A 24,011-nucleotide genomic window follows, 5' to 3' on the forward strand; every position below is an offset into this window, starting at 1 on the left:
GGTAGGATAGTGTTCCACCTAAAGTGACATAAAATGTCCTTAAATTCTCAAACCATGGGTTTTGCCACACTTAGGACTCATCATATTGAATGAAAAATTCTTTCTTTTTATTTGCCAAGAATTTTTCTAATTTCCCATTCTAAAATATTGAGAGAGAAAAATCTGCTTCATCTTTTGAAAAAGGACTAGTACCAAAGACACCATATTACACAAAATTTACATTTTTTCACACCATAGACAGTTTGATGTAGAAATAAATTTCCAATGTCTAAATTTGGCAAAGACTGTCCCAAAAAATAAAGATATATTAAAAGCTGCCACTGTAAACAACTATTTGCACGTGTGTATATTTTGTAGAAGTTGAGAGCACAGGTCGTTTTACTATCCTCAGTTAGTGAGAATTTCCAATTAGTTGAGAGGTTGAATGTCTGGTTAGAGACGGACAGGACACTAGTTCAAACCCCAGCGGTGGCAGGATGTTTCTCGCCGACTCCTTCCTATAACACATATAGGAAGGGATATACTATACTTGCAGTGTTCCAGTAAGGATTTGAAAAGAGCATGGTACCAACCTAAAAAAAGGGGCATTTTTTTGGGGGTGAACTTGGTATTTTAGGACATTGCTTCATGGTGCACTATTTTCTAACAAATTATTTGGTGTAAATATAGTTCTAACAAGCTATATAAAGACATTTTTTCCCCTTTTTTCATTTATGTAGTAATATTTTCAATTTGTAAAAGTGAGTGAGAAATATTCCTGTTATAAATTCAGATTTAGTTCACTGATATCCTCTTCAGTTTTTGAAATGCTATACACAGAGAATCAAAATGACAACCAGCATTAAACAACATATTGTCATTAAAAATGTAAAATCGGCATGATGTTATTTAATGCCTTAGTAAGCTGTAGAGTGGTTGAACAATTAAGGCCTAGTAAAAAAAGACCAGTGGTGCTGATATTGAGCATGTTGCATGCTAGGATAAAGGACTACCAAGTCTGTTATTATATAATTGATCTTGACACATTTTCAAGGTCAGATATGTTAATCTTAGACAACTTCTTATCATTCTTATCAATAACCAATTGGCCCAGGGTGTGAATATTGTGTCTGTATCATGTTTGGGTGAAGTTTATTCTTATGACTGGCCTTGACACACTTTCAAGGTCACAGGGGTCAAATGTGTTGAAATAACTTCTCAATAAGCATTCTGGGATGAATGTGTACCAGTTTTGTTCATAGGATTGACCTTGATCCTTTTCAAAAGTCACAGGTTTCAAAGGTGTTCAGATTTTATAACAACTTCCTCTCAATAACCAAAATGCCCAGGGTTGCTGATATTGGGCCTTTGGCATGCTGTATGAAGGTCTGTCAAGTTTGTTCATATGATTACTTTGACCCTTTTTACAGGTCACAGGGGTCAGGTGCTTAAATTATGTTTGTAAATAATGTTTTTTCAATAACCAAAAGGTCAAGACTATTTATATTGGTTTTCTAGCATATTCAAATGATTACCCTTGACCTACTTGAAAGGGCACTGGGGTAAAAAATCTTGAGGTCTTCAAATTCTTCCAAAAAAGCAACTGATGCAGACTCATGGTATTTGTGTAGTAGCATGTATTAGGGACAGGGTTTCAAGTTTGCAGAAAATGCTATTATGAACTGACAATATCTTTGTAAACTGTAGAGTAGTTGAGCAGTGTAGACCTATTTGACCTCTTTCATGTTTAGGTCTTTATTGTCAAATGACTGTTAATGCCTATGGGCCTTCTGTTATTTTTAGATATTATGTGTCTACACTCAACACCCAGACTACTTATAACCTTAAACCACATAATTTCTTATCAAAAACCCCCAACAACATTCATCTATTTTTCAACAAGGATTAAACATGTTTTTAGATTATTTAATGAGGAAGTAGATGCTATTATTTTGCAGTCAGTTAAAAAGGAATATATATCATAAAATAACTTATTTTATCTGTGAGAAGTCCTAATTGTTTTATGCATTTTTCATACACTTTTGTCAGATTGAAAGAAAATGGTAGGCTTATCTTCTACTATTCAAGTGCATGGTTTGAAGAGAAAAAGAGTTAAAATGTTATAAGGTGTTTTTAATTGTGCACTTCTTGGCTAAATTAGCTAGAAAAGTTGTTTGGTGATGGTTTTGAAATAATCTGCTCTTTTGTTCTCCATAACAGGTACAGTAATCTCTAGAAAATATTAGAGGAGCAGGCCGTTAATAGTGCAAAGTGGATCTGGGGACCTTTATAGAGTTTACATTATAACATATGTAAGTATGCTTTCTTATGGCTTTCTGTAATGTTAACGTTCCACTTCAACCTTTGGTCAGAGGGAGCAAAATGAAATATTGTTGAACCAGTTTGAATTTCTCAGTTATGCTCTTGAAAATAATTAATTATCAGAATTTGAACTTCAAAGTGGGTATCACCTAAAATCATGATAAAGTGATTAAGAACATCTCAGCAAGGCAGGAAACAACCAACCAGTCAAGGCTGCAGCGTTTTTGGAACATTGAAAAAAAATCATTTTGTTCTACATCACACTGAATTTAGTGACAAAGAAAACATTAAAGCACAGAATTGCATATGTCTTCTTGTGTATTGGCAAAAACTAGAATTGACATATATCAGTATACAGAGTGTGGACTAACACTTGTTGATGGCTGCTAGGATTGATGTTTATTAGATCATCTGATCTTTGGAGGGATTTAGCTGAAACTTGTCAGGAATGATCCTGAAATGGTTTTGACCATGAAGTGTTCATTTTTCGGCCTGTCTGAAACTTATTATAGCTGCCATTATTGCTCTCAATTTAGACATCTTCTCTAGTTCTACTGGTTCCAGTATGGGAATAGAGAAAATTTTTCAAAATCCTTTTTTTTTTTTTTCAGTAGAAATATAAGGATTCTTTCCTAATTTGGTTTGAAGCATAATTGGGTGAAGGATATTAGTCAGGTGGGCAATGTAGGTCCCTTGGTCCTCTTGTTTGTATTGGGAAGTTTATTGTTTGCTACAATTGAAACTTCTTGGGTTGATCAAAAATCCATTATGGCCACAATCTTGAAAAAGACATTTAAAACCTTTAATCTCATTCCACTGGTGACCTAGAGCTTAAATTGGTGGGAATGTTAAGGAAGGGAGTCAACAAAGTGTTAGTATTTTTTGGTCTCTACAAGACTTAGTTCAAAATGGCAGACATGGCAGCAATTGAGTTGAAACTTGCCTGAACTGATCCTGAGGCGGTTCTTATCAAGTGTTGATATTTTTTTGTCTGTCCAAAATCTAATATGGCCTCCATAGCTGCCATCTTGAAAAACACATCTTAAACATCTTGTCAAGTTCCAGTGGTGCCATTAAGCTGAAAATTTTTCATGGAAATGTTATGATCTGAAATGAACATATTTTTGCCTTCACTGCTAAAATATTCCCAACTCTAAATCATTTAAAAACTGTTCTTACTACTTCTGCTGCTGCTATATCACATAAAGGTCTGTATAGTCGGATAACCATTAAGACCCATGAGCCTCTTGTTCTCAAATATCATATAGGTTCTTCTCTGTCCCTAGAAGTGCCCTATTAATTTTAGTACTGATTGGGAAACCAAGATGGCTGATAGGTGACCATCTTTGTTTTGGCAATTAAAGATTACTTTTGCTACTACTTAAGATTAATTTTCAAATTTTACACAATTAAGAGCTGAAAGATTGACAGAAAAAAACACAGGTAAAATATTGCCTTTTAAAGAATTTTCCTAAATCATTTTAATAACTATATATCTATATATCAACCACAAAATGCAAGTAAAAAATTGATAACATTTCTGTTATAGATATTAAATCTAATGTTGGCATATTGGATGTCATTACAAATGGTTAATCATTCAAAATTATACATGTTCTACCCAGTATGTCTGATACATAAGTGAATGAAATAAACATTTGTTATGGTTGAAAAATGATGGAATTTATACTACAGAAATGTAGTAAAATTAAAACCAGGTGAATAATTTACTTATTCTGTTCCATTTTACAGCGTATGGATTTGATTGGAAATAAACCTACTTTCCATGACTTTTGGATCTAGCTCATTACTAGCAAAACAGGTAAGCCTTTTTTTCTCTCCTTTATAGTAAGCATCAAGTGCTGTGGTAATGAAACACATGCATAGTGTTGGCTCTAAATCCCTACAGGGTTAGAAAAATCCATTCGTCCGCTCGTCTAGATGAGTCAAAGCTACTTGCGGGCGGATGATTTGTTTCAGCTACTTGTCCGGATGTAGTATCCTTGTTTACACCATGTGTCAAGACTCTGGCTGATCCAGACTAGGCGAAAACCTATCACGTCACCACAAGGTTGTTTTGTGTATGTAATTACTGTCAAAAAGTCAATGTTCTTGTTCGTGTTAACAGTGAATTAAATATGAGTACAACAATATAAGCAAGTGTTGAGTTCAAACATTTGATGTAGAAATTGATAATAAAATTTGAGTTCCTTAAATTGTGTTTTGTTGCCTTTTTTCTTCGGGTGAGTGAATATTGGATTCGGGCAAATGGATTTCAAATTTCACTTGCCCGACAGACAAGTAGATGAAAATAGTTTTTTCTAGCCCTGCCCTACCACTGGTGGAAATTGTTGAAATGCTTTTGAATCAGCAGCTCAACACCTGAATTTTCACTTGTATACTGACACTGGCTCAAGTCCCTGTGGACAGGTTTTATGAAGAAGTGAGACAAAAGACTTTTCTAACTAATAATCGTACTGCAACGTATATGTGTTGCCTCAGGCTCTGGGTCTTGGAATCTTAGTTTGTTAACTAGCAATGTTTTAAGATTTTTGTATATATATACAGTATGTGTTACCTTTGGCTCTGATAGTAGAAACAATTACAGGGACAATCACAGGGAGTTCTTTTCAATAAGTGATGTTTACTAATCTAAATTCATTAATTATAGCCTTTGGGTTTGTGTTATTTTTAGCGATGCCATATTTGATCATCTGATGTTAAGTTATTACATTATGAAAGTGGTTGATTCAGATTTTATCAGTGAATTGTATTTTGTCTCGCATATGACCTCCTGATTTTGTTTACAACATGTATGCCAATGTCAGGATTGACATGAGGTCATAAATTATTCCGAGTATATAACAACTGTTGATTATCATGACATTTTGACTGATATTGGAAGGTTTGGACTTCATATCAATTAAAAGTACACATAAAATTTTATCACACAATTGTAAATTGATTTAATGTTTGAACATATTTTCGCCCATTCCTAGAAACAATTCCTGTACTAAAAAGACTGAAATGTGACCTGGCTTTATTTAAACTTTGAAAAAAAAACATTATTAATGAACAGCTATGAAAGTAATAAAGACATAGTTGTGTTAAAAATTGGAATTTTGCAAAATGTTGACTTGAATTATTTTATGTTTAAAACATTGAATTGTCACCCAGATGAAGTCCAAATGTGATAAACTTGTTTATGATAGGTAATTGATAAGACCATTGAATTATCTCAAACCAACCTGCACACCCGTGCAATCAAGATGCTGTAGACATAAATCTTACTTCCTCAAAAATTCTGTAATAAATGCAACAAAGTGGTAAGGTTCATCCAATTTTAAAAAGATAAAATGTGATTTAGTAAGGAATAGTAATTGAAATATAATCATAAAATGGCTTGTTTCTATCAAAATAATACAAGAAAAAACATCGGAAATACTATTAATTTTGCAAACGTCAATCCTGGACCTAAAATTTAAGGAAATTATAATACATACCTTGTAAATCATGATTTTCAGTGTTATAAAACTATTTACTTAATTGCTTTCTGTTTTGACAGAGCAAAAGACTTTTTTGTGTTTTTTTTATGTACTTCTATTTTAATGTATATAGACACGAGACAGGTACATATTTTTCCCCCCAAGTGCAATTACAATTGAATTCTAATTCTAGCACACATTTTGCGTTTGCTTTTGTTTTAGTTATATGCACTTTTGGTTGTCATTCATGGATACAAACATAATAATGTTAGTCACAGACTTCAATTACAGTGACTCATTATATTTCTAATTTGCTAAAACAACAGTTTTTTCATAGTTAATGATTAATTAGCTAGTAAGATTGATTTTTGATCAGCAACAGCATCTGAAAATTAAACAAGCCTTCCTTCACAAGAGTAATTGGTTTGCTGGGACAACATGTACTATCCTGTTAAAATGTATTGCCTAGAATGTAGACAGTACAGACTGGTCATCACTACAACCTCCAGCAGCGAACTTTCACGTCTATCATACTTGTCTTTCTGGTGTTGGGTGTTGCCTGGTTGAAACACCTAGGTTGAAACATAGACTATACTTAGTCCTCTATGCCCAGGTGACAATCAACACCCATAAGGTATTAGAATACCAGGACACTGACATTTGATGGGTATAGTGTACTTGAAAGTAATTGTTCTTGTTCAGTATTGGTTCCCAACATCATCAGATGGCTTTATATCACCAGATTGTAGGTTGTTTTCATCAGATTGCTAGTTAACCCACTTATTACACAAATAAATAAAAAAAAGTGTATACAGTGATATCTCTAGGGATAGATGTCTTCTTCAACTGTTTTACTTTGAATTGATTAATGACATTTGTTTATGTTCCGTGATGTGCTAGCATCCTAGCCCTTCCTTCCTGTTTCCTGATCTGGGAATATTGTTTTGGTACACATAAGTCTATCCTGCTTTTCCTTTGTAACAATGCCACACTGTGGTCGGAAAGAATGGCCATTTCACACTCATAGTTATTATTGTTCCAAGCACAACAGGAGACTGCTGATCGAGATCAGAATGTAAGAAATAATCATGTATATTGGTATACACATTGGTATGTAAAAGGTATTATTATTTGAATTAATTGTAATTTTGATGATCTCTACTGTCCAGAATTAAACAGCGTCTTTACCAGTACTTAGATTAGCTAGACAATAATGTGTATGACATTGAAGAAAAAATTGAAGGTGATTTAAACAGTTTGAAGTTGTAGAAACACTTAAATGTATTTTTGTCACAAGTCCAAATTATTCGGACATTTAATCAACTTTTTAGGTCACTGGGCCCATAGGGTCTTGATGACTTATTGCAGTCATGTTTTGTCTATTGCTGAGTGTAGTAAACTTTTGTCAAACACTTCACTTCTGAAACCTCTGTTTAAATTTTTAAAGAAAATTGGTCTGAAGCATCATTTGTAGAAGACAATAATTTCTTAAATAAATGAAATTGATGCAATGGTTGAGGAAGCCAAAAAAAGGAAACAGGAAAAATTCTTTAAAATCCACCTTCTTTTGTACATGTAGGAATATTGGGATTCTTTTCCAAAAATATGTGGATGCTGTTCGTTTTTTGTCTGAAGCATGCATAGGTGATCATGACAAGTAACCAATTTTATACAAATGTTAGAACTCTGCAATCTTAGATGGGTGTGGCGAGGCCCAATAGGGGAATTAGGGCAAATTCTTTAAAATCATTCTTATGTAGGAATTAATCAATTTCCTTAAAATCTATCCTGTTTGTAAGAAATAGCAGGATAAAGGCCAAGTTTAGTTGCCATTTCTATCAGAATTACACCATAATTTGGTGACAACCTTATCTAGTCATTGATACATGCCCCATGAATATCATTTTTATTATATTTATAGGTTTTACTACAAAATGACTGCTCTCAGAAATTTTTTTATCAAACTTTGTATGTGGGGCATCTGGCAGACATTATCACTGACCTACTTCGGGGTTGTGGGTTCAAAGCCTAAAGGGATAGTCTCCAGGTGGTTGTTCTCCAGAAACTCCAGTTTTTATCAACCATGCAAACCTGGCATGTCCTTAAATGACCCTGGCTGTTAATAAACCAAATCAACCCTAAGTTTGCAATGCACAATTCTCACAACAAAGTTAAAAATGGCTGCTATTTCCTGGCTAATACCTTTTCACCATAACTTTTGTACTATTCATTGCACTAAGATGAGTACTGGTGGAAGGCATAAGTGTACAACATGCTCTAAGATGGTGTGATTAAGAATGATGATGCTAACAAAATGGCTGCAAAAAGGAGTCTTCTGATTGGTCAAAGTTAAGATGGGTTTTTTTGTGAAAACTGGTCTAACATCAGGAGCACAATGGTAGAAGCCTATTATTAGTTGGAAAGTAGGTTTTCCTGGAGATTGGTTTATAGATATTGCATGACACTTTAGAAATGCTATAGCAAAGGCCATTTTCTTATTTAACAAAATTGGCCCTGAGGGGAGGCTTCTAATCAGTTGAATTTTGGATATTTTTCAGATTTTTACGTAAATTGGTAAAAGTTGCATATGTAATCTGACATGAAGAGAACAATAGTGAAAATATTTTTCTGCTTTGATAGAAAGACTGCCCTAGACAAGCAACTAATATGAGGGAAATTTCAATATTCTTGCATTTTGATCAATTATGTAGAAAAAAGAATATAATTATCAGGCTTCAATGTTCATATATTTCAGATTTCAAACAGTTACAAACAAGTACATGTGAGATGAAGTCAACCATCACAAGATGTTCCACTAACACATCAAGTGGTAGTCATGGCCCGAGCAGCAGTGGAGCCAGTGTTGTGACAGGAGGCAGCACAAGTGACCAAGGTAACATATCTTCTTTATCATTTTAACTGTGGAGCCTGGCAACTCATTTACAATCTGGAAGGTTTGTACCCACATGGACCCTCCACCAAGAAGGACCTCTTTTGTCAACAAGTTATTGGTGTCAAGGAAATTTAAAAAATGAATTAGAAATTTGATGCTTAAAGTGTGTATCTGAAAGATATGGAAAGAAAAGCCCTGTAAGACTGACTAAATTGTTTGTTTGTTTGTTTTTCTTGAATATTATTATGATGCCACCTTGCAGGTGCTGTTTATGTAGCAGGGTGAATACTTTCAGTGAAAATTTTAAAGAATATACATTTGCTCATCACATACCTTTGGTCATTTGACATCTGTGGTTTGTGTGCATGCATTACTGTATACTTCTTATGCAAGTAAATGAGATTTAAACATAGCAAAGAGAGGACCTTGTGTTGACCTTGTGGTGACCTTGAACATGGTTGATTGCTCAAAAGACTGATATGATTTACTCTTCATTCACTGTGCTTTTTCATCTAAATTCACTTTCATGCACTTTTAACCACAGAAACCAACAACATTACCATGGTGATATTAGAATGGATAGTTGTCCTATTCATTTCCCCAACAACCAGTGTTTTATTTCTTTGTTGCATGCTTCATGCTATCTAGTAACAATAATTCTGGATGAACAACACAATGTTGTTTAGCATTTTGTTGTGGCGTCCTACTGATTGTAGTGTTCTTCACTCTTATGTAATGATGACGAGGAATGCTGGTATACGAATGAGTGGGACAGAGAGTGTCTAATATATAAGTCAAGTAAATATTGCATTAATTGATACATTTTTATACTGGTATATTAAATAGTTGGAAACTAATTGTTTATCAATTACTTATATATTTCTTTTTTTCTTGATTTTTAAAAAGTTATAATTTGATAAACACAGAAATACCTGATAAAGAATGTTTTAATGGTAAAGCATTGTCATCATAATGTATGGCATATTCAACATTTGTGTTTTTGTCAAAACTTGATTATTTAATTGATGTTTGTAAGAGAGTGTTATGAGAGATGCCCTGTGGCAACAAATTTCAAGATTCCCTTTTATTTTTTCACACATTGTGTTGGAGTAAATTATCCGAATTTTCAACATAAAGAAGCAACAGTATGTAAATAGTTAATAAATGACATTTCCAAAAATTAATTTGTAAAAGGTTCAAGTAGTAGTTTTTGTGGGAATATGTATATGCATGGATTATATGATGATGTTATAGGTTACCATTTTGGGGGACTGTTTTATAAATATGACACATTTATCCTTAGCTCAGTGATTGTTATTTGTCATGATTGGTATATAATTTTCCAGCAGAACCGATAAGGAATAGTACTACATGTATTATGTTAAAGTTTGTATCATTGTAAGTTTTATTGGGCTTCAAATACTCATTCAAATTAATTTGTTGAATTTTTGGTTTGATTTCAGTAGCTTTTAATGGATATCCTTACACCCAAGGTAAATCCTCTTCATGAAATTCTGTTTTGTTTTATTTATTTATCATTTTGTATTTTTGTATGATATATGTTACTTCACTCATTTGTTAAATACTAGTATACAACATTAAATTCCTGTGTATCTAGGTAGGTTAAAAAAAAATAGAAAATCAAATGGCCTTTCTATGATGTAACAAATCATTCACGTCTGTAGATCGAGGTTTGCAGTGCTTCACAACACCATTAGCCATTGTTAATTATCATAATTGCCTAGCTAGCTGCAACTGGAATTTGAAACACTTTAAGAAAGAAAAGAATAATTACTGGGAAAGGTATGGCTTTTTGAAAATTTGTTAATACGAAGAGGGATATTGGTCTGCCCTTTAGGTCTACATTAGAATACTATTCTGGTCAGAAAAGGGTTCCAACGATTAAAGGAATGTATAGTTTCTGTTTGAGATGTTTTTGGAATTGGATCGTGGAATTTCAAAGTTACTTAGAGAAAGGATATTTGTTTAAAGATAATACCAAACCTTAAAAATGGCAAGTGTTGTAGAATTGTTTCAATAAAATGGTAGAAGTCAGTGGCTTAGTGGCTGTTGAGTACGTATGTACTAACTTAGCTTTGTGTCCCTTGTATTGAAGGTGGACCGGATTTGGTCTGTCTCACACAGGTAATGTATACTTCTCCTTCTTATAAATTTTAACTAAGCCTTTATACCCTACATGAGACGGCCCACCGGTATGTATGTACTATGTCTGTTTATTGATTATATTATATATTCATCATTACCTGCGTGCGTGCCTTTGGTTTGTAGAGAGCTCATGCCTTGGGGGAGTTGTCTCCCATGGTAAGGGGAGGTCTAACAGTTTTCTCCCTTGGTAAGGGGAGATCTTACAGTTGTCTCCCTTGGTAAGGGGAGGTCTGACAGTTGTCTCCCTTGGTAAGGGGAGTTGCCATAAATAGGTTATCTCCCCAATTAGTGGTTTGGTTTTCTTAATGCAGTACTAAAATTATACATTCATGAAAGAATTTTTTAAAAAATACAGTGAAAATTTTCAAAATGAAAGACAGCTTTTAAGTATCAAGAAACATCTTATGACATCAGTATCATGAAAGTTATCAAGTCATTGATAATCAATAAGAAGTAATGGATATTGTGTTCAGTTATTTTAAATCATTTTGATGTTTATCTAGAATGATAGTTTAGAAATACAAGGTAGGATTTAGTGTATGTCAAGGTTTTCTATACATTCAAATCACTTTCATAGATGCCAAGTCCTGATCCAGCCTCTATTTTTTGTTAGATCTGTAATTGATAGCATATCACCAAGACACCTTGTACACCAGGGGCAATACAGCTTTCATTTGTCTTGTTAACTTATTTAGAAATTCAGGAAATCTTTGACTTATCTCAGCATTTTATAATTTTCTTGATTTAAAGCATTTTCCTAATTAACAAAGCATACTTGTGTTGAAAGATTATTCAGCTTTTACAATTAAAATAGATTGGAAAATTAAATTTTTCAAAGTGATTATTGACTTACCTTGTTATGATGATAACTCTGCTGACAAAATTTTGGACAGGAAAATGGATATTTTTTATATTTTTTTTTGTAATGGAATAATATTTCTAAATGGTGGTCAGTGTTCTAAACTTGATGGAAATCATAAATGGATAGTGTTCTATGAAAGCAAAAATTAAATTTTATGTTAAAAATTGACATTGTATTGGAATGGAGGAACCCTGTCCATATTTTCTTTGCAGAATCTACAGTTGTTTAATTTCCGTTCATTTCTATGGCTAATGTGATAAAATACTATGGTTGAATAGGATAATAATTAACCTAGATAGACAATGCATGTAATGGATTGGGCTAGCCCCTGTTGGGGCCAAGTATGGCTAGCATGCAGCATTGTTTCTATGGTAATACAGCAACATGCACTGGATATTGAGCAATCAACCATCTGGTCAACACAAATTCACCGAGGTCCTCATGAGAGCCAATCTTCATTAAATTGTGTTTATTTCAGGCACAGAGATTTCTATGAAGATTCAAATATGTGTTCACATCTTCAAGATTTGAATTGTCAGTTTTTATAAAAGACTAGGTTCTGCAATACGGTGAACAAAGCAATTAAAAAAGTATCTGCCTTATATGTACTTCACTCCACAGTGTCATATGACTTGTTGCCATGGAAGATGTTTTCAGTTTCCCTGGACATGAATGTAGTCTGTATTCTACACATTTTACTCAAAGGTGACCAGACTTCTGTTTGAAGTGCAGTCATTATCAAACTGAGCTTTTGTGCTAAAGGCATTGTACCCTTTGATACTGTTAGATGATTCCCTCGTTGCTCCAAAGCTTATTCATTATATGTGTTACAACACATTTATCACATTCAAACATTTTGTAATTTTTTTTCTCTTCTATTCAGTGATAAAGGTTTAAAACCGTAGTGAGTATCACTGTCTGTCCTTTGGACAAAACTTGAGGGAACTAAATTTATTGAATATATCGTACATATAGATATTATGACTCATGAAGTGCTGTTACTCGAAAGTTTGTGAAAAAATTAAAAGTAGATTCTTCAGTAACAGTCATATTCTATGGTTTACGCAATTCTTTCCAGGACGCTTCACCATAACGAGATTTTCTATGTAAGTTTTAATACTTAAACCGTACAACCTGAATGAGAGTTTGTAAGAACGTGTACAGGTGCAACGATATATATGTTTAATGTAAACATTCTTTGATATTGGTCACTGTTAAAGGGGGGGGGGATATTTTATCAAAAGCTGTTGCAATTTACAAAATTGTAAATGGAATATATATGGTATACATGTTCTCTGTATGACTCAAAACTTTGAACACTTTAGAGGGAAAAAAAATACTTTTCCAAGGAATGTATTGTCATTTCTACTAGGTCATGAAAACCTGTCTAACACTGGGTTGATTGGAATATTGTCTTGGGTGTAATTTAACTTAACTTGAGTGTATGATCACATTGCTATTATAAAAGTCAATTTTTTAAATTCACAAAGTACTTTTTATCCCTAACAATGTGAAGAGAAAGCAGTTTTATCACAGTTTGGTGATGTTCTTGGGCCAGAGGTAATGGCAGACACACCATTCAAATTTGTGTTCATATATATATATCTATATTGTCCTAACCATGTAGGTAGTCTTCCTACTAGAAAAAATGTGAAAACCCGTCTTTCCTCAAATCTTTGTTTCTTTGTGTTATGAGCAAAACTATTAACAAAAAAGAACAATTATCTCTAGTCTTTGTACTTATATTTTAATGCTTATTGTCCAAGTCTAACATCACAAGTTCTACCTACTCTTCAGAGCAGTTACATGGTGCATGCTGAAAACCAAAGGGCCTGTATTTGCAATATATAAATATTGGGCCATTTAGACAATTGAGCTTTCTTCCACTTCATCAACACATTCCCACTGTAAAACTGCTTGATTTGTCTCCTCTGTCTTGGTCACATCATGATCACGTAATCTGGCCTACTACTGTCATGGTGGTGGTGTATGCAACAGCATGTTGTGTGTGTGGTCTTGTGTATGTCCCGTTGTCATTTATTAAAGATGTTTTGTATCTGGTTAGCAGTATCAACAACAATTCTCTCATTTTTGAGTTGAATATACTATGAACATAGAGCTTCACTTTGCACCTGTATATCCTGCTATCATAAAATTTTATATTCTGATATTAGAACATTGTTAGCATATGTTGCATTACATTTCTCATAAAAAATGACATTGCAATAATTTGAAATACATGACTTTAGGTTTGTATCAAACATTTTTTAAGCAATCTAGCAAACATATCAAACAAAGTTTTTTTTTTGTAAATAATAATAAATTAAGATGAATTGATTACAAAAATTATAAAAATGATTGATTTTAGCTTAACTGCCTTAGGGCAAATGAGCTTATGCTATGGTGCAGTGTCCATTTTCCGTCCTCTATCCATTCTAATGCATAATTTTTTTTCCTTAAAACATCTTGTGTACCAGAGAGGCCCAAGGTCATGCTATTTGCAAAGTAACATGCTGGAATGAAAACATTAAGTTTGGTAAGGCAGAGTCAAAGGACCTAGTTAAAATACTCTATACTGCTGTTTTTTCCTTCCATGACTGGTCTTTGATGCTCAGGGTTTTAAAGTGTTGAAACCAAGGAGCAACTGACAAAAATCAAAATAGATTTACAGAAATTCCAAAATCTAGATAGAGGTATACAAGCCCTACAATTCAATAAATAAATTCTATTAGAATTCCAGAAGAACATATGAGTACATGTGTCACTATCCAAATGGATTTAACATGACATACAAGTTATGGCAAATCTCAGGGTCTGAGTCCATCAGCAGTGTTTACCACCTGCAATCAGTTGTACAAAAGACACACAAATGAATAGCTTCTTTCAATACCAATTCAGAACCTTAACCTTTGAAGGTCACCTTGGCCAAATCTGTTCAAATCTTTTTTTGACTTTTGAATAACCAAGAGATCCTGGGTCATGATATTTGGCTAGATTAATGCATGCTTTAAAGAAATCAATGTGTCCTCTACCAGCAGAACAGGTGAGCGATACAGGCCTATTTTTGCCTCTGCAGCTGGTTGATGAAGATTTCATGTTGTTTTTCAAATTAATGTTAAACACTGTTTCTACCTTGCAACCCTATTTGGTTCAGTTAATGGGCATGGGAGGATGGTGTCATATTGGGTTGCATGACTGAGTTTGGAACACTTACTAATCCAGTGTTGTATCTAGCTTCTAGTTTCTTTAATAAAAATATATAGTAATTTTGTGTGCCAAAACTTTGTAGTGTTGTTTCTTCTTTTCTCTCTACATTTTCTTCTGTTCACAGTTATGACATTTTCTGTTGGTTTGTAGAAGATCTTCAATTTTGTATCATCCCTCAATTTAAAGTTTTAAAAAAAATGCACTAACAAGGATATTACAACATAACAGAGCTAACAACAAAAATAATTGATGTATACAAATGCATCTTTTTACATATTGGTTTATGTTTATTGTGCATATATTTAAAAGGTAACAATTTGGACATCCTTTATTATTTCATAGTATTTGCATTCTTCAGTATTGTTTGTGTTTCATTTTTGTAAATGTATAAACAATTATTTACCTATTAAATAAATGGAGTATACAGTTTTCATTGCTATTGATTAAATGCATTTTGTTGAATAATGAATAAGTGTGAAATAGTCATTTTAACAGATACGATGAGTATAAAACAATATTTTAATCAAATATTAAAATCACATTGAACATATAATATATATGATGATTCACCAAATATGTAAAGAATGTGACTCATTTTATCAACTTTTATCGTATTATCTTGAAAAAAATAAAAAAAAGTTTCAGCAGATATAAATTAATAGGAAGAAGTACTATCTAATGTTTTGTATGCTGATGACCTTTACATGGATTGCTACTTAGTCTTCTTTCTGTATGTAGCTTGGCCCTAGCAGAAGGGCAAGTGAGCTTATATCATGATAGCAGAGTTCATCTGTTGTTTGCCAACATAATGATGGTACCGCATTGAAGATTTTAATTAAATTTGGTCTTGAACACTGAATTGTTTAGAAAAAATGGAGATATATTTTTCATTCTTATTATACAATAAGGTTATATAAATAAAAAAGATGAGGTAAGAGGTATATCAGAATAGGGATACGTAGTTTGATGGAATTTCATTCCTACACTTCAGGTTCTTTTGCTACATTTATTGAACATGATATAGTTCGCAAGGGAAATATTGACAGAGTCGGTGGATAGTACTGGCTGGCTTATCCATATTTAGATAAGTGTATTACAGTGTTACTTTGTCTGGTCCAACATGTCTGTTCATTACACTTCTGTTAGACATTTATACATGTTTTTCAGTCATTTATGCTTTTAGAATTAAAACCTTTGCATTACGGTTCTTTTTATTTTTCAACATTGATCTTTAAAGCTTAGCTCCTTGCCTATCAAAGCAGGAGCAGGGTTAATCAACCTTTTCTTCAACACTATTTATGAAAAAATGATAGTCTCATTCTGCATGATAGTTTCATCTATTTCTGGGTTTCAAAATGAAATATTCATGTATGTACATAAACAGTATTGATAGGTCTTGATATACCCTGGGTGTATTTTGGGGATGATTCAATTGACCAAGTATGCCAATTATTTCCTGTCAGTTCAATGGCTACTGAATGTAATTAAGTGGTGTTACTTGAAATTGCATATTTAGTCTGCAGGGAGTTAGATTACATTACGATAAGAAGAATTGTCCTCTGTGTACGGGAAGCAATATAATTAGAAGCTTTCTGCTGTCTGTGTTCTCATCCTGACAAGTCTTTGAAGGAGGATGTTTATGTCAGTGTTATTGCCCTGACACATCACTGAACTAGGATTAATAGAATCTTTCATCCCTTTGGAGGGGAGATAAGTGGATCTCAACTTATAAACTTATAAAGTTCGCAGATATGAGGCTTGCAGTGCATTTACAACTTAAACATCTTTTTCCCTCAGGGAAACTCATCAATAAGTTTATTCTTACCCTGTTGGCTTTATTAGGTTTTTTGCTGTCTCAATACTTTGCATCATTGACTTGATTGATTTGTTCAAGTGACGTCAATGCATTGTTACTGTGACATCATATTATTGTCCTGACAAGGGAATCCCCTGTCTAAATCCCATGGTGAGACAAGGAAATCTCACTCTGGTAAAAAAAAGAGTGAAATTTCCTGCCTAGGGTAAGAGAAAAGATATCTTGTGTTCTCATCCTGACAGGCCTCTTAATGAGGATGTAGATGTCTGTGTTCTCGTCCTGACATGTCTCTGAATGAGGATATAGATATCTTGTGTTCTCGTCCTGACACGTCTCTGAATGAGGATATAGATGTCTGTGTTCTCGTCCTGACATGTCTTTGAATGAGGATATAGATATCTTGTGTTCTCGTCCTGACACGCCTCTTAATGAGAATGTAGATGTCTGTGTTCTCGTCCTGACATGTCTTTGAATGAGGATATAGATATCTTGTGTTCTCGTCCTGACACGTCTCTGAATGAGGATGTAGATGTCTGTGTTCTCGTCCTGACACGTCTCTAAATGAGGATGTAGATGTCTGTGTTCTCGTCCTGACACGTCTCTGAATGAGGCTGTAGAGGAAGCCATCTTACTTTTTGATATAAGAAATTACATAATTTGTAAAAGAACATCTAAATGTGATAAACTTCACTGTTCTTGACATTATTTATAGTAGGTAAAAGTGATTGTAAGGAAACGTCATATGTAATTCATTCTAATTTCAAGATCTCTTGTGTAATCATTTTGTGAAACTGCACAATTTTTTGTGTAGCAGGGGTATCATTGATCGTTTGTTAGATACAGTAGTATATATTTTGTAGGTCTAGCATACATTTTGTAAGTTCATTTTATTTCAGCATGAGGATGTTGACTAGCAAGGTATTAACATTTGACCAGACACATATTATGTACACTGTATTTATTCATTACAAGTTACATTCTTCCCAGCTTTCTTCTTCAAGCTTAGAATTCAGTGATTAACACAGATCATATCCCAATCAGTTACCATCCTTGTCATGTGAAACACTAAAATGATGGTCACTTTATGAAGCCTTATTTTAAATATCTCAATACAATTGATAAGAATCAATAAAAAATAAACAAGATCAGAATGACTTAATTCATTCCTGTTTTAAATTTTGTGCTTATAATTTATTTTCTGAAAATTCACATGACAAAGATGTTTGTAGATGAAGGATTTCTTTTCAATGCTGATTTTTGTTACTGTTGTTCAATTGATTGACTTTTATGATTTATATTTCATTGATTTGATGTGAAAAATGTGTATAAAGATATTATTGGATGTTGTTTGGATATGAAGTAATTATAGATTAGGCTTTCTATCTGAAAAAGGAGGTTTTCATTAGCAATAATATGTAAGCTTTTAATGCATTTGTTTGATTAGATGTGTCATATAATTTAGGAGTAAAAATGAATTTCAGTAAAATTGGAAGATAATGCTCTTTGTTTTTTTAAATCAATTTGTGTTGTGCTATGTTTCCACTGAATGGATTTGCAAGTTTCTTAATCACAAAAATCATAGATCTGGTCTGTTGTATTTTTAGCCTGTCTTACTACCAACCGTATTGCTAACAACTACTACTACTACATAAACACTGACTGTAAATTACTTCCAGATCTGGGCCAGTTTGGATCTGAGTATCCATTTCTATTGGGATCAAGGGCACCTCTTTACTCTATATATATGATAGTGGGTCTGCTTACTAACTTTTGGGTACATTATAGTTAAGAGCACTGTGCATTGGTTGTCATAACCAGCATGAAGTTTGAAAATTGCATGATAATGTCTACCTACATGTAGCATTGAACCTCCCATTTCATTAATGCGAAAAGTGCATGTAACAACCTGTAACACAATTAAAAGTAGTTAAAAGTGAAATGCTTAATAGTTTAAAAAATCTTCAATATGGTAGGCCAGTCAACTGGTGGACAACAGCCATGATTTGAAACTATCTGCCTTACAATTACTTTAAAGCCTCCGGCAACAGTTCAAGGACTATTCAAATGGTCCTGCATCCATCTTAACTCTAATACTTCTTGTTGATATTTGTTGAAAAGTACTAGATAGATATGTAAGTTCTCTTTGGTTAAAGGTAGTTTGACATCAGTTTTGAGACTGACCAGTGGAAAAAAATTAGCAAACACACAGTTTTATTATGGTGGATGCATACTTAGATGCTTCGGAGTTGCTAAAAGTACTTTATAGATCTGTCACAAATATTGTATTACCCATTGGGTTGACTTAAGCATGTAGCATTTTCCCCTTTATGTTTATTGTTGAGCGGATAGCATTTGCAATTATAGTTGTTTGCTTTTGCCTGATCATTACTGGTTTCATATGCATTTGTAAGGAATTGTTAAACATTTCAGGTTTAGTAACAAAATACCCTGTTTGCTCCCTTACAGCCTCCCTTGATAGCAACCCTCAGTGGTCATCACTGACTTCTACAACCTCCACGGTGGATCTTGTCAATACTTTTCTGACACCATAAAATTTCAGGTTCTTGTTGGTTTAGATGGATCTCACACAACCATTGATCACTAGTTGTGCCTGTTTGATAAAACAATTGCATTATGTTGATATATAGTTGGAACTCGTTATCTCGAAATTCAACAGACCTTGGAAAATATTTCTTCTCTTCCTAATTTTAACTCAAAGTGTTAAAATAAGGTGACAATATCAGTTTCCCGACATTGATTACGGTTGAACGGAGTAGGGCTACAATAGCATGTACAGTACAGCGTGGTACAAACAGAATAATTTAATCTATTATTTGAAATGGAATTAAATAAACAGAAAAAATACATTTCTAATATCTCCTTTCATTGTTTAGTCATCCAAGTAACAAAACATGTAATAAAAATACTAATCAACTACATTTGTACTCACTTCATTCTGTGTACACACTAAGTACCTGATCACAGTCCTTCAGTAAACAAGCACAGAAATATGCTTCTCTCAGAATTCTGGGGATTCAATTTTTTTCAAAAAGTTTGTACTGGTTTGACAGTTTTGTTTTTATAATTCCTAAAGATGCATGCAACCAAGCTAACAGTTTTCATGTCTTTTGTAAACATGCTCCTTGATTAATATTCAGGTAAGTCACTGCTATAGGATGGTGACACTAATTAAGAAGCCAACTTGGAATTAGATAGTTAAACTGGTCATTAATCAGCAGAGACTAAGTGTTTTGTGTATGATGGAGCAATATGCTGTAATTAGCTATTTGTTACACTCTGGCAACATTCTATATGTGCATGTATTGACCGATTTCTTCAGAAAACATGCCAATGGTTTGACAAAAGTTAATTTCGAGACAACAAATGACTTTTCCCTTACCTTGCAATGGAAGGGACTGAAACATTTGACTGCAATGAATTTTTGACATTATGATATTTGAGTTCTTCAAACTAAAAGTACAAAGAAGTAAAAAGGGAAAAAATCGGGAATTTGAAATTATATCAACTCAAAGGAATTTTGACTCGAACAATTTCGAGATGGTGAGTTACAACTATATATATTTTATGTCATTTTTTTTCTTTGTCAAGCTTTTAAGATACACAGATGTTTCGTAGGCAAAAAAGTTTTCTCATTTTGTTAGCCCAATTGTTTCTTCACAACAACAGAAATAGTACAATTTTCATTTTACAACTCAATTTCATTAAATAACACTAATATGAATTTACTTCTGTGGTAAACAGGAAACATTCAATAAACACTAGTACTACAAGCATGTACCAGTAATTTGTTGTTGTAAATTACTTCTTATAGTTCTCTGTTATGGTGGGTATTTAAATCTCCCTTTGTCTAAATATTCATCCTCCACCATTAAATAGTTCTTGTTTTTGTTTAGTATTCTTCTAACTGAATCTTTCTCTTGTGTCAAATTTAGCTTTCATGTGGCCAATATTCAGTGTAAATTTGGTACTGATTAAAAAACAAATAGCCAGCAGATGGCTAACTTGGCTTTCAGTCTGTTATTATTATTTCTTGTGTGGTACTCTAAGGATCTTTTTCAAACTTCATAGAAATATTTTACCTTGTTGGCTAATTGAGCCTGTACAGTTTGCTGGAAGTGTATTTTGACAATTCAAAATATGTGATTGCTACTTCTTGAAAAATTTACTGAAGATTTTTCTTAATTTTGTATAAAGGTTCATCTTATTGCCTATCTGCTTTTGTTTAATTTTGAGAGTAATTGATTGGGAAAGTGAAAATGTCTATCAGAAAGTTATCTTGGATTTTGGCATTTGAAGATTGCTATTGCTTTTGTCAGAGCACCGGATGTATTGAAATTTATGGGTAGTTTTTTGCCTTGTTGAGCAATTCACCTATCCATTTAAGGAACGGCAAAGATCAAGCTTACTAATACCAGTAATAAATACAGATGATATATATCTTAAACATTGCTTCTATCTGTTATGAATAATAAAATCCAATAAAAAAGGAAAGAAAATGTGGAGGAAAAGTTTCAATGCTGACTTACTGAAGAGGCTTAACAAAAATGCTATATGCCTTGTATATTGAAAATTGCCATCTTGTGGTGCATGACACACACATTTTCCATTTATGTGTATTTTGATATCCCCACAAACACAGCATTCCTACCTTTACCCTGCACCCTGATTATTGTCTGCAGTTTTGGTAGTGTCTGATTGTGATCTTGTGTACACTAACTTTAGGGACCGGAGTTATGTTTTTTCATATCCTTAAGATATAAAAAAGAAAGTCCAACTCATCTGGAGTAAATACTATAGACTGCAAGCCTTTGTGTATCATCATTTCTTTTTTTGTAGCATTTATGCAAAATATCATATGTTGTATACTGCATGTTATTACACTAAAACAAATATTTTGTGTATAATACATGTCTGTTTAAGGGTAGACATTTCTCTAGAGATATTTCATAACAGCATTTATAGAACTTATATGTTGGGTATCAAGCCCCTGTTCATGTTCAGAAACATTATGAATCAAAACAAAATCTTTCAAGTTAATTGATATTATTTTCTTGATGAAAGTTGAATTAAAATATGGTTGTATGTACCATATAGGCTTGTGTGATTTCTTCACATCATGTCATGTTGAATGCTTTTGTAATTATATATAAGTATAGCCGGATTAATAACATGTTCTTGGTAAATGAATTTTATCTTTTTTTTTCTTCTTTTTTTTTTTTCAATTTTTCAATTGTTTTAGCTGATACATAGAATTCCTCCTTTATTGAAAACACTCAAGTGTATCTCATTCTACATGCATCACCAAAAGAAACTGATGATAATAAAGAGGTAATTCTGACATCTAAGATATGTAATCCTTACAGTAGAGGAGGGCGGATGCTAGTAACTCAAAATTTGGAGAAATGCTTTGTAATAAGTTGTTTTTGTTTGCTTCTTCATATACAAGTTGCTATTGGACAAGTTTTGCACACATGAAGTGTTTTCCTGGCAGGAGAATTCTATGTATCACTTGTCACTGTGTGTAACCCATTATTATGACCATGTTTGTTGCACGCCCTACTTTTCCTATCACCTAGATAGTTTTTCTCCCACAGAACTAAGTGGATTTTAACTGAAAACAAGTCTTGATGTCCTATCTCCATAACATCAAAGGACAACACAATTCTCGGTCTTTCTTGAAGGGGTATAAAATTCTACCATTTTTCAATAATGGCAGATATGTAACTACCCTGTGTTGCTAAGGTTTAAACATTTTGGGTAGAGGGAGCTGTCCACAAAGGGAAAAATGTGTAACAATGGTTGGTTGGGGAGGTTTCCACAGAGATAAGAAATGTGTAGATGACTTTTAACTGTGATTGGTTGGGGAGAGAGGGGATGCTCACAATGGGAAGAAATGTGTAGATGACCTTTAACTGTGATTGGTTGGGGAGAGGAGGGATGCTCACAATGGGAAGAAATGTGTAGATGACCTTTAACAGTGATTGGTTGGGGAGAGGAGGGAGTGTCCACAATGGGAAGAAATGTTCAGATGACCTTTACAGTGATTGGTTGGGGAGAGGAGGGAGTGTCCACAATGGGAAGAAATGTGTAGATGACCTTTAACAGTGCTTGGTTGAGGAGAGGAGGGAGTGTCCACAATGGGAAGAAATGTGTAGATGATCTTTAACAGTGATTAGTTGGGGAGAGGAGGGAGTGTCCACAATGGGAAGAAATGTGTAGATGACCTTTAACAGTGATTGGTTGGGGAGAGTAGGGAGTGTCCACAATGGGAAGAAATGTGTAGATGACCTTTACAGTGATTGGTTGGGGAGAGGAGGGAGTGTCCACAATGGGAAGAAATGTGTAGATTACCTTTAACAGTGATTGATTGGGGAGAGGAGGGAGTGTCCACAATGGGAAGAAATGTGTAGATGACCTTTACAGTGATTGGTTGGGGAGAGGAGGGAGTGTCCACAATGGGAAGAAATGTGTAGATTACCTTTAACAGTGATTGGTTGGGGAGAGGAGGGAGTGTCCACAATGGGAAGAAATGTGTAGATTACCTTTAACAGTGATTGGTTGGGGAGAGGAGGGAGTGTCCACAATGGGAAGAAATGTGTAGATTACCTTTAACAGTGATTGGTTGGGGAGAGGAGGGAGTGTCCACAATGGGAAGAAATGTGTAGATGACCTTTACAGTGATTGGTTGGGGAGAGGAGGGAGTGTCCACAATGGGAAGAAATGTGTAGATTACCTTTAACAGTGATTGGTTGGGGAGAGGAGGGAGTGTCCACAATGGGAAGAAATGTGTAGATTACCTTTAACAGTGATTGGTTGGGGAGAGGAGGGAGTGTCCACAATGGGAAGAAATGTGTAGATTACCTTTACAGTGATTGGTTGCCCATAAAAGGAAAAAATGTGTAGTAGATAACTTAACAGTGATTGGTAGGGGGATGCCCATAAAATGAAGAAGTGTGGACGACTTTTAACTTGGATGACGGAGGGGGAAAAACCTGGGCAAGGTGATAAGCCAGTCTCTATCTTGAGAGCTAGTTGTGTCCTGTAATGTGTGTTCTGTATATGAGATAGTAACAATGTTCTGGTGTGAACTCAGATAACACTGATGGATGTTCTTTATTAGTGCTCTTATGATTTGGATTGTTTCTATATTTGTAGCTTCATTTTGTTCTTCCACAGGTGATTGTAACTTGTAACTGTAATGCTAGCTCATTTATGGCTTTTGTAACTTTGTAGTTCTGCTGTTTTCTACCCTCTTTCTTT

At 33.8% G+C, this 24,011-nt stretch overlaps 1 protein-coding gene across 1 annotated transcript in view; it reads left to right on the forward strand.

Annotated features, from left to right (window-relative positions):
- The window catches only part of LOC132548133 (G patch domain-containing protein 8-like), a 36,352-nt gene that overhangs the window by 427 nt on the left and 11,914 nt on the right, over positions 1-24,011 (forward strand). Inside the window, exons 2-4 of the mRNA XM_060211953.1 lie at positions 2,200-2,291; positions 4,054-4,123; positions 8,542-8,679. Coding sequence (XP_060067936.1) covers positions 8,574-8,679 — 106 coding nt within the window. The 5' untranslated portion in view covers positions 2,200-2,291; positions 4,054-4,123; positions 8,542-8,573. The remainder of the gene's footprint in view (positions 1-2,199; positions 2,292-4,053; positions 4,124-8,541; positions 8,680-24,011) is intronic.

Source organism: Ylistrum balloti, unplaced genomic scaffold (genome assembly GCF_031769215.1).
Source record: "Ylistrum balloti isolate Yb309-2 unplaced genomic scaffold, AGI_CSIRO_Ybal_v1 Utg370006, whole genome shotgun sequence".
In the NCBI taxonomy this organism is placed as follows: Eukaryota; Metazoa; Mollusca; class Bivalvia; order Pectinida; family Pectinidae; genus Ylistrum; species Ylistrum balloti.